General features: G+C 46.5%; 1 protein-coding gene across 1 annotated transcript in view; it reads right to left on the reverse strand.

Moving 5' to 3' along the window:
* The window catches only part of LOC142774979 (uncharacterized), a 103516-nt gene that overhangs the window by 73482 nt on the left and 17536 nt on the right, over positions 1–12498 (reverse strand). Inside the window, exon 2 of the mRNA XM_075876148.1 lies at positions 8691–8984. Coding sequence (XP_075732263.1) covers positions 8691–8802 — 112 coding nt within the window. The 5' untranslated portion in view covers positions 8803–8984. The remainder of the gene's footprint in view (positions 1–8690; positions 8985–12498) is intronic.

The following is a 12498-nucleotide window of genomic DNA, read 5'->3' on the forward strand; positions in this document are numbered from 1 at the left end:
TAAACCAAACAGAATTTTTTTTTCGTGACCGATTCTCGATTGTGACCCGGGCAGATTAGGGACGAGCGAAGCTGCCGAGGTTAACTCAATTTGGCCCCGAATCTACAATTTAGAACACCAAGAACTCCCGAATCACGCACATTTGCGTCGCCTGCAAGCATAAGATTGTCAAACTTGACAAAGTTCGTCCTCCTCAAGCTCTCACTTCAATGCGCGCAGCCAATGATCATCACAACCAGATAAAACGTGCTTGAAAAAGTAAGCGAATAACAATGAAAATCAAACTTGCGCGCGTTAAACAAAACAAAGGGCAAAGTTGACCTACACTGACGGGCACAATAACATGTAATGTCAAACACAAAGGGTATTTTAAACAGGGGCTTTTACTTAGCCTTATCTATTAAAATAAAACACATTAACTGTTACGTTTGAAATATTAGGAAAACAAAATTAATCAAACAAACATATTAATGCCTGCTTCTACAATTGAAAGGAAAGGAAAACTTACAAAAATTCAGATGTACTCATAGCTCATAGGAGGGCGACAAAATTAGAAAAGGTTATTCTCAAAATTTAAATACAAAAAATACACTCTTCGTATTAGCAAGGCGGCACTCTCAGGCGAACTCTGGGGAGTCGCGCACTCCACAACTTTCGAGGATTGCGGTCTGGACAAAAGGACGACGAACCAACTTGTTCGCCGATCTTAAGGCCCGTTTACATTGACCCGACGAGGGCGCGTTGAGTCGAAATAAACAGGTTTTCTGGACTCGCCCTCCCCATGCATAAGCGGACGCGTCGGGGCGGAGAGTCGTCGCGGTGAGTCCCGTCGACCCAGAGACAGGGGGTAGGTTCACCGAACTCGCCGCGTTCAGAAAGGGCATGTATAACCGGTCGCGCTGAGTTGAGGGCTCGTGACCTCTCCCGCCCGTCGCGGTCTCCGCTTCCCCTGTCACCATCACTCCGGCGTTGCTCTTTCTCTGTCGGCCGGTACGCGCGTGCTAGGCACGATGACATCCTCGCAGGCTCCACGCACCATGTGGACAGATGATGAAATAACGACGTTGCTAGCTTTAGTCAACGAGAAAAAACTGAGTGATTTGCTCGATAGCAAGCGGCAAAAAAATAAGGACATATTCATGGAACTGGAAAGATGTTTGAAGGAGTAGGGCCTGACGTGGACGTGGGAGCAAATAAGGACCTGTTGGAAGAATTTGAAGAAACGCTTACGTAAGCCGATAGAAAGTTTACTCAAAAATGTATATTGCATTCCAATTGAAATTACAAGCCCTCAGTTTAAAAATTCATCGTGTGCGGATCTCACTGTCCAGTCCAAAAGCCACAGAAATCAGATTAGCCAAACAGGATGAGCGTATGAGGCCAAAGGAACACGGTGCACTTAATTGTGGTGGAACTGTACACTTTGTTCCAACAACTGATGAGGGTCTTTAGTCATTTTCATTTAAAAACTGCTTATTGCTTTCAATTTAAAATTTTCAACGAGGTTCAGGGCGCCGCTTAATTCGTATTACGACAAGCCACAACAAGCGACAAGACACCAACACAACCATAAAGTACAGCTGGTGCAAACTGAGAAAAAATACCAAGACAGCCATCGCAGTGGTGGAGCGACAACAGCGTAAACAACCGCAGCCCACAGCGGCGAGAGGCGAGAGCGCAGGCTTGGAGGAGCGGAAACCGGTACCGGAAGACGGGCTTTCAGCTCGCCTCGACGCAAAGCGTCGCTGCGATCACCGCTCACCTCAACTCGTCCGTGCGAGTTCATATAAACTCGGGCGCGTCGAGGTAAGCTGAACCCGCCACTCAACTCAGCCCGCCCCCGTCGCGTCCATGTACACGGGCCTTTAGTAGCATCGACTTTTGTACAGCCACTTAACTCGAAGAAAAGGGCATCTGCAGTGCGTCGTTTACCCCTCCAGTTCGACCAGTGACCCTCTCGCCACGGTGGGGAATGACAGCCTTTGTTACGGCTCACGCGTACGCGATGCTTCTCCACGTGCTTGCATCTACAAGGCAGAAAAAAGGATGAGACCAGGCGGTGAATTCGGCATTCCAATTTCCTTGAATTTCGGTCTTTGTTGACGTGCTTCCCGCCTAATCTCCATCTCAGTGATGGTCTGAGCTTCAAACATTTCCTGCAGGGCCCTTTCGCGATCCTACGCCTAGCCCTGAACCTGGCGTATCGAATGAAGACGTCACAGCACTTAACAGCTGCTTTAACATGTTTGGCGCCTCTCGTCTCCTCCGCGCTGCGCTTTTGCCGACGCCTCTTTCTGTTCGAACTTCTCACAAGGCCCGTGTACATGGACGCGACGGGGGCGGGCTGAGTTGAGTTGCGGGTTCAGCTTACCTCGACGCGCCCGAGTTTATATGAACTCGCACGGACGAGTTGAGGTGAGCGGTGATCGCAGCGACGCTTTGCGTCGAGGCGAGCTGAAAGCCCGTCTTCCGGTACCGGTTTCCGCTCCTCCAAGCCTGCGCTCTCGCCTCTCGCCGCTGTGGGCTGCGGTTGTTTACGCTGTTGTCGCTCCACCACTGCGATGGCTGTGTTAGTATTTTTTCTCAGTTTGCACCAGCTGTACTTTATGGTTGTGTTGGTGTCTTGTCGCTTGTCGCTTGTTGTGGCTTGTCGTAATACGAATTAAGCGGCGCCCTGAACCTCGTTGAAAATTTTAAATTGAAAGCAATAAGCAGTTTTTAAATGAAAATGACTAAAGACCCTCATCAGTTGTTGGAACAAAGTGTACAGTTCCACCACAATTAAGTGCACCGTGTTCCTTTGGCCTCATACGCTCATCCTGTTTGGCTAATCTGATTTCTGTGGCTTTTGGACTGGACAGTGAGATCCGTACACGATGAATTTTTAAACTGAGGGCTTGTAATTTCAATTGGAATGCAATATACATTTTTGAGTAAACTTTCTATTGGCTTACGTAAGCGTTTCTTCAAATTCTTCCAACAGGTCTTTATTTGCTCCCACGTCCACGTCAGGCCCTACTCCTTCAAACATCTTTCCAGTTCCATGAATATGTCCTGATTTTTTTGCCGCTTGCTATCGAGCAAATCACTCAGTTTTTTCTCGTTGACTAAAGCTAGCAACGTCGTTATTTCATCATCTGTCCACATGGTGCGTGGAGCCCGCGAGGATGTCATCGTGCCTAGCGCGCGCGTACCGGCCGACAGAGAAAGAGCAACGCCGGAGAGATGGTGACAGGGGAAGCGGAGACCGCGACGGGCGGGAGAGGTCACGAGCCCTCAACTCAGCGCGACCGGTTATACATGCCCTTTCTGAGCGCGGCGAGTTCGGTGAACCTACCCCCTGTCTCCGGGTCGACGGGACTCGCCGCGACGACTCTCCGCCCCGACGCGTCCGCTTATACATGGGGAGGGCGAGTCCAGAAAACCTGTTTATTTCGACTCAACGCGCCCTCGTCGGGTCAATGTAAACGGGCCTACAATACTGGCAGTCTCGACACACTTACCCATAAGTGTGCTGCCTTCTTTGTGTGGAGTCGAAGCTCCCGGTTTGTTAGCTAGCGTTCGCTCTGGCCCGTTGCTAGCTGTCTCTGTCTGTGACAGAACGGGAGTCCCGATGACTTTGAAGCTAACAAGCGCGCTTACAGAGCTTTCGATCGGTGTGTGTCTATCGCTGTCGTCGATAGCTTTGTTTTCTGGCCTTCGAAGTCGGCCTCATGCTCTCTTTCACGAGCTTTATTCTGTAGCGCTTTATGTCGCGCATCCTGCTCAAGCTTTTGTCGGCAGGCGTCAACCTCTAGCGCCCTGCGACGCGACTCGTTGTCAAGCTCTTTTGTACGCGATTCATCTTGATCATTTGCGCTGCGAGGCGGCTCCACCTCCAGGGCTTTCTGATGTACCTCGGCGTCCTTAGCTATGCGATGGGCCTCGGCCCCTAACTCTTCGTGAGGCTCTTTAGTGCCCAGATCTCTCTGACGCACTTCGGTGTCTTGCACCTTGTGACGGGCCTCAACGTCAGATGCCTCGCGACTTTCCTCATCTTGAAGCGCTGCGCGACGGGCCTCCATCGCTTTACTGCGCGCGTCGTCCTCCAGCGCTTTACGACGCACCTCGTCCTCTCGCTCTTTTCGGCGGGCGTCTACCTTTAGCGCCTAACCCCCTGCTTCAGCGCTGTTACTATCGCTCTGACTTCCAGCAGGACTTGAGATGAAAAAATATTTATTCAAAGCATATGTAGCGTGGCTAAAATCTCCTGCTTCCTCGGAGGGCAAACAATTCAATAGATGCGCGATCTTGCGCGGCAACAACGTGGCGAGCTTCTCCACCAAAAGGTCGGGGCTAACACCAACATTACAGCAGACAACTTCAAAATCCTCCAGAAAATGCGCGATGTTTTCGCCTGTCTGAAAGTTGTGGAGCTGCTGTTTCGCTCGCTCCCACTTAAGGGCTTGAATTTTATGATCAAGCTCTTTCATTCTAAGAGCATGCTCTCTCCTTTTTCTGCTCTTCTCGGCCTTTCATTGTTCATGCATTTGAGCTTCGAGCTCTTCGCGGCTTTTCTCGGCCTTCTGCTTTTGCTCACAAATGAGCTCCCAAAACTCGTCAGCTTCCTCGGCCGTCACATTCTCTGCCCGCATCACCTCGAGAATCGCTTCCCTTGTTTTAGCGGACCCGGCGGAAATCCCCATGGCTCCACAAATTTCAAGGAGGTCCTGCACCAGGTACTGCTCCATCGCGATCTCGTCCCTCGTGATGCTCTACTACTGATATTCACCGTACTCCAAAACGGATCTCGTGGTTTAAAGTAGGCGAATATTAAATTATAACCACCAAAACAACATAAAACAAAACACTCTCCTAACATCTGCCTGTGCTAGAGAGGTCTGGCGAAATTAACAGTAAACGTTGGGCACTCACCCAACCAAAGTAGCCGATGATGGTCCAACTCGTGGCTGCCATCGAACAGTATCAGGCCTTCAGGGATCCGGTCCAACTTGCCAATGTTGAGATCCGGGGTTGCTTGTCCCAGCTTGCCGAACGATGAGAACAGGGTAGCGTATACCAGCGTATCCAAACGCTGATATCAGGTCGGTCGTGCTCGAGCTTCCAGGGGTCTGATCCGGCGTGCTAAACGTAGGATATCGTATCCCAGCGTAGCCGAATGCTATCACGGTGGTCGTCCTCGTGCTCAGAGATCCGATCAGACTTGCCAAACGTAGGATATCGTATCCCGTAGCTGCCAACCGCTGTTATGAATTTTGCTCTGTCGCGGTGGTAGCGGTGGCGAAGAGCGGCGAGCCGTCGAGCGGACTTCGCTGAAACCTTAGCCCGCAGGCGAAACAGGGAGGCAATTCGTTTTGAAAACAGCAACAAAAGTAGCGTTTACTGTAGCAGGTCTTCGTTTGTACAGAGCCGGCCAGCACGACAACGTCGGCTGGGGCAAAATCTCTCTAACATGGGGCCGGCACGGCCTTAAATAGCGTTTTGGGACTCTTCTGCGAGACCAGTTCCTCGGAACGGCACAGTGGCTCGGCTGAGGGAAGCAGCCCTACCCGGAACTGCAAAGTGGTTCGGCGGAGGAAGCGACGTTATCCCCGGAACTGCACGGTTCTTCTGCACGGAAGGCGGCGCTGGGAAGGGGGAGACAATTCGTCAGAACAGGGCTTGATCTCGTCAGACGTGCTCCCGAACGAGGAACATGTCTGTGGCACAACAGTAGACACATTGAGCTGGAGAGAATGAAACGTCTCATTTTTATTGCCAACTCCACTTATACAAGCTGATCTAGCCTAAACGAAGCCTTATTTTAGTCAGTGACTCATCGCGCGATTCTAGAACCATGGGCATATGCTTCGAAAGCCCAGAGGGCATCTAAAGTGCAGCTGAAGTACCTGAAATCAACAAATCTGAGCGACCACTGTGAACTGCATGGGCTCCCCCAAGTGCGCTTGCAATTCTCTCCATTCCCACTCTCTTCTCTCAATCGGTCTCTCTTTTCACCCCTTCAAACCATCTTCCACTGCAGAGTAGCAAACCAGGCGTGCGTATGTGGTAAAAACTCCCTGCGTCCTTGCTTCTGTTACCCTGAGAGTGTTGCATTGATTGATATGTGGGGCTTAACGCCTCGAAACCACCTTATGAATATGAGAAACGCTGTAATGGAGGGATCCGGAAATTTCGACCAGCTGGGATTCTTTAACGTGCACCCACATGAGCACACAGGCCTACAACATTCCCGCCTCCATCGTAAATGCAGCCGCCGCAGCCAGGCTTCGATCCCGCGACCGGCGGGTCAACAGCCGAGTACTTCAGCCACTAAACCACCGCTGCGGGGCCTGAGAGTGCAGCAATCAGTGTAAAATGTTTACTACATTCAAAAGGTAGCATATGTTGGTAGTTACTTATGTGGTTTTTTTAATATAACATACTAACTTTCCTAAAAACAGCTTTAGGAAAAGTGCGGCACCTCAAATATGTGATGGTTGAGAAGTTGCAACTCCTCTTACAAACACCAGACAAGTTCTGAAGTTTCGCGCAGGGACTAACTACCGAAATCAGCGTAGCGGTGAAAAAATTACGGATGATAGTCACACATCAAACAGTTCACTGAAGTGATAGAACTGCAATAATTTCGAAAAAAAATTACCGCCGTTTTAAAAGTTTAGGACATAAAAGGTCCGAAGAGGTACGCCTCATAGTAGCGACTGCGAAAAAAAGTTAAAAGCTCTCATAAGGACCTTAGTGTTTTAAGAATACAATACGACGAGATATTTCTGCTAAAATATTCATCGAATCTTTAGAAACAGGAAGGGCATTGAAATGCTGAGTGAGCGAAAGTAACACTCGTATCGTCTGGAGCGAATTCATTCTACTCCTTTCTTCCTTCCTTTTAAAGTACTTGTTTAGGTTAAATACATCACACGCAGGAAACTCTCCCGATCCAGAAAAAAACAATATTTATGCGGATAGGAGGTGCTCTCAAAGTGAAAAACGAGAGCGTCATTATACTGCTGAGTTAGAAATTTTTGATCATATGCCTTCGATCATCTGGATTTTCTTTCTTTGTGAACTCTGCTTCAGTTATAGATGTGACAGGCGCGCCTACAGGCCTTATGTTTTACTCATATTTTCCTTCGCTAAGTTTTCAGGGATGCTTCCAGATGTGCTTCTCGGGAATCCGGAGTAGGGGAGTCTCAAAATTTTCATCTTTTCGCGGCAGTCGTTGCTTATCTCGGATCCTTATTATAGACAGCATATTGCAAATTCAGTCTAGCCCGCGGGAACGTGCCTAAACTATCGAATATATTTACTTTATCTGTATACATTTTCAAAATATTCAGTGTAACTGGTGCCTACTGCTCGCCAGAAAAACACAAAATTACAAAAAAAGGAAGTGTGCACCTACATTTTTACTTTCTGTATGACTAATTAAGGTGTTATCAATTTTTCAAATTTCATAAATTGATTTTTATTGTCTTAAAGCCAACTGGGTCAGGCAAACTAAGTGTTTCGTTTATTTGTAGACTCGCCTAGCACATTCAGTAGCTTTGAATGATGCAAGTGGACACTTTTTTTTTCATTGTCAAAAGGTGGTCGTCCATCTTTCAGATATATTTTTCGTGTATTTTGTGGCGAATGCTTTCACCGAAAATATATCATTCCATGGGCACATTTCAGGTAACCACAAAAGGTGATTTTTCTATCCTAAAACTGTAAAAAAGTTAGGGTTGGTAAGTAAGGCCAACAAGCAACCACCTGCTCGAGATTCATGGACAACTTGCAAACAATTTATGCTAAAGGTGCATCTATGTCTACTACCACTGAACAAGGAGCTTCAGCTAAAGCGGCTATGTAAATTCTATGTGGACTTGCCCAGACACCATCCTTTAAGCTTAAAGCAAGTTTGTGAGCTTGCTGTGAAACGATCCTTTTCACTTTAACGTGGTGTTAGGAATGCAATATTTTACAATATTTACGCATATTTTTAAATTTGTTTGCCTCCAGCGTCTTAAACAAAATGAATAGTCTAATACTTTTGTTTGGAAGCCGCATTTTAGGCTGTTGACGCTACCATTTTGTATATTCTACAACTGAATGGTTGATCATACGGTAGACTCACACGCTTAAATGCAGCTGGTCTGGTGCATTTGATGTTTCGTGAGCTGTTAAACTAGTTCCACGGCATTCGAAATAAAAAAAAAAGGATTTGTTTAACCGAGCAATGTGGTGTTCCTTCCTATTCCAAAAGGAAATTGTCTATGAGCCAGATTATGTTTAGTTATCACTCACGTTTTCAGTGCGCCTAGATGACTTTGACCCCAGGTATCTTACGGTGAAGCCAAGGAAATAGGTGCCGTTTTGTTACGTTAACTGATGTCGAGCTGACAATGGTGGCAGTCATGGAACAAGAACACACCGGGAGCCTATCAGGGTTGTGCTATCCACTTGACCGGTATACCCCTACATGAGATGGTCAACCCATGCAAGCGAGAGCAATTCTAGGCCCGTCCTTGTTCACAAAAACGCCTTAAGCTAAATTTTTGATCGGAGAATATTTCAGCCAATTACAATGCGAGATATTTCATTAGGGAAGCCTGCTGACTCACGGGCTAACACCCTTAAAAAGAGAAGCATTTTTTATGCGGCCTTTCGTCTATAGAAAAGGGAAACATAGTAGCGATATGTTTTCTTACCTCCACTCTCAGTGTAGGTGGCGAATACAAACTTGGCATCCGTGGATCCAGCATCGTGGTGCGCAGACATTAGCAAATTGTACCACGTTCCCGGCTGGAGCTGAGGCACCATCAGAGTCTCCGTTTGTGGCTGCACGTGGTTAGATATGAGCGTCCCCTCCGACTCCCCTTTTGGCTTGTACTGGGCCACAAAGAAACTGATGTGGCAGCCACCACTGTACCACCCGCCCAGGTGCAGAAGCACGAAAGTCGAGTTGATAACAAGGAAAGACGACTTGTCAGGAGCCACGGGAGCTGCGATTAAAAAAACTGAATCATTTCACCATCGTCATAAGCCTGGCAGCACCCACTGCAAGAGAAAATCAATTCATGTGGTTCTGCCAATCAACCCAGTCCAGTGCCTGCTGTAGTCACACTATACCCGCGCACTTAATCTTATCTGCCCACTAAACATTATGTCTTCTCATCATGCCTTTTACTTCTCTTGAAATACAGTCTGTTACTTTAATGACCAGCGGTTAGGTTATCTACGTGCTCCACGCCCCGCCCATGTTCATTTCTTCCTCTTGTATTCGACTAATATCCGCGTAGCACCCGTTTTGTTCCCCGACCCGCTCTTTTCATTTCTTGCCAATTGAGTTTACACCTATCATTTTTCTTTCATTGCTTGCTGTGTCATCCGCAATCAAATTTTAGCCTCTTTCTAAGCCCCAGGCTTCTGTTCCGTATTTCAATACCAGTAATTTGAACAAAATTGAATTAATATTCACAAGATAAATGATATACTAAGCTCACTAGTAGGTAATGGGATAACGTGGGCACAGACATGGACCACTGGCATGCGGAAAAGCATGTCTTTTTAAAAATGGATCGACCAGTTGATCTGCACCTATAGGTAAGAACTTGAATAAGATGCTATCCTGTGAACGTGTAAATCACCTATGTGAATGTTAATCACTCCCATAACTATGTTTTCGATTTTAATAGTAAGGTCTGTGAGTTTTTACGTGTCACGTTATGTGCTAACATACTGTGCGTTCATGTGCCTGAATTTTATGTGAATATTAGTCTAATGTGACTGAACTGAGTTTTGTGTGTGTATAGAACATGGATCTCATGATCCATTACTACCTCAAGAATGGAAGCTGTATGTCTAAATGTATGTCACTGTACGTCTAAATCAGCCAGTGTTGCCTTGCTTCTTGTGTTCTGACGTGCTCCTAGTTATTTCACTTGTACTTCACGCTTTTCATACTAACATTTAGAAAGTGCTTGATCTCTGTAAAGTTAAAAAAGAAAACAAAATCCTACCATATCCACGGAGTGAATGACGATGAGTGGGGCAATGCATCCGTCCATTCATATGTCTGTTTCTCTGTGTTGCTCGTTCATACGTCTCCGTCCATCCGTCCGTCCGTCCGTCCGTCCGTCCGTCTGTCTGTCTGTCTGTCTGTCTGTCTGTCTGTCTGTCTGTCTGTCTGTCTGTCTGTCTGTCTGTGCGTCCATCCATTCGTCAAGTATATGAAAACCACTAACGCCATCTAATGACATTATTCGCAAGAAAAAATACACACAAGGCCATCTACTGAGCAGTTCATAAATTAGACGTGGCTACATAATACTACTGCTGCTACTACAGAGGAAGAAACGGCCCACACCCGAAGGAGCTTCGGCACTCAATATCAATCTTTCCTTTACAGAATCGTAGTTGGTTCTTGGAAACCATGTATTATATACAGCTTGCATTGCCATGCTTTTTGAACGGGTGGGTGCTGAAACGTCATGCGAGTTCGCAAATACGTGAAATTTTACTGGTTATGACATCATGCCACGTTCTTTAAAACTCACTTTAGCAACGGGAATACACTGTAATTTCCAGTTAGTTGCGTTCCTTTCACGTTAATTGTGAGCTGTGATAAAGCTGATCCCTGAATAACGGCGCAACAGAAATTCGCTTCCAACGGCTCAAGAAGTAAGAAGTTTGAAACGTAAAGTTTCACAGGCGCCCTTAGTTTTTTTATTATTACCGAACTAAGATGACGACATTTTCTGTAAGCTTCATCATCATCATCATCATCATCATCATCATCAGCCTGACTACGTCCACTGCAGGACAAAGGCATCTCCCATGTTCCGCCAGTTAACCCGGTCCTGTGCTTGCTGCTGCCAATTTATACCCGCAAGCTTCTTAATCTCATCTGCCCACCTAACCTTCTGTCTTCCCCTAACCCGCTTCCCTTCTGTGGGAATCCAGTTTGTTACCCTTAATGACCAGCGGTTATCCTGTCTACGCGCTACATGCCCGGCCCATGTCCTTTTCCTCTTCTTTATTTCAACTATGATATCCTTAACCCCCGTTTGTCCCCTAATCCTCTCTGCTCTCTTCTTGTCTCTTAAGGTTACACCTACCATGTTTCTTTCCATTGCTCGCTGCGTCGTCCTCAATTTCAGCTGAACCCTCTCTGTAAGTCTCCAAATTTCTGCTCCGTTGCTAAGTACCGGCAAGATACAGCTGTTGTATACCTTCCTCTTGAGGGATAGTGGCAATCTACCTGTAAGCTTACCCCTTTTTTAATGATTGGTACCAAGCAAAGCACTTGCCTTAACAGTGTAATTAGAGCAGAGCAAACTAAAATGAATTCTTCGACATAACATAACGTGGCGTATTCTATATTATGTCGATTTCTTTTTTTGTTGGGCACAATTCATGCAAAAAATACCACCCCCCTCAAGCCTCAAATAATATGGCAGTGGAGGTTGTCACGTGTACCTGCAGCTGGCTCAAAATGTTGAAATTAAAGTAATGTTGGCTTTAAGGTGGAACGTAAGAACTTCTTCGTTCTCATGCAGCAGCCCCAGATTGGCGTCATCGTTAGAACCTCACAGGACATGTCTTGAGGCAGTTGCTGTTACTGTAACAGCTCATCGATTACAGGGGGTTTTGTGAATACTGCGGTGCAAGTGCTTGAAGATCCCTAATATTCACGACTTTGCACTTTCGTACTAACAGTGAGTAGAAAGATTATTTTCCCGGTACATAGCTCAGAATGTTTTCTGTGTTGCTTAAACTTCCTTTTCAAGAAATCTGCAACAACTCGTATGAAACCGTTCCACATCATAGCACAAGACAAATGGCATAATAATGCGTATTAGGAAGCCGTTGACTGTTGCCGGAAGTGAAAGTTCGTTAAAACTCTGTTTTCCGTTCGATCTCAATCTCCCACCAAATGACTAGGTACTTTGCTTGATCGACTCGTGTTTAAACTGACTGAATCATGCATCAATACTCGCTGTTTTTACGTTGAGTGGCGTGTTTTTACTGAGCATTCCTCGAAGTTATGTTTCTTTCGTGAAACAATATTCTCCTGAAGGGGTGACTACTACGCAATCGATTTCACAGTTGCTACGCAGAACGCTCTCGCCGGCACTGAACGCGCATTTATGCAGAATGACCGAGATTATTTTGATTCTAGTTGTTTCTAACAATGGCTGGTGATGGCGCTTGGAATGCAAGCTTCCTACAGGTCTGCCCTCTATGAAAACGAAACCATCTTTCGTGCTCAGATGAAGGCAGCCTGGTTAATGATCTAGCAAAGTGCGTGTGCTCGAAGGATTATTATTACTTCTGAGCTATCTTTTTTTTCTCCTCCTTGAACTGACGCTCGTGCTAGAGCGGTATACAGTGACGCTGCCATATCCGCTGTGGAAGCAGGTTTTGTTTTTCTTGTTTCGCGCTTTTCTGCCCTTCGTCGAGAGCTTCATTGCTTCGTTAGCGCGTTCTCGAAGGCCACCGCTGGGACCTCATAAC

Source organism: Rhipicephalus microplus, chromosome 2 (genome assembly GCF_043290135.1).
Source record: "Rhipicephalus microplus isolate Deutch F79 chromosome 2, USDA_Rmic, whole genome shotgun sequence".
Classification (NCBI taxonomy): domain Eukaryota; kingdom Metazoa; phylum Arthropoda; class Arachnida; order Ixodida; family Ixodidae; genus Rhipicephalus; species Rhipicephalus microplus.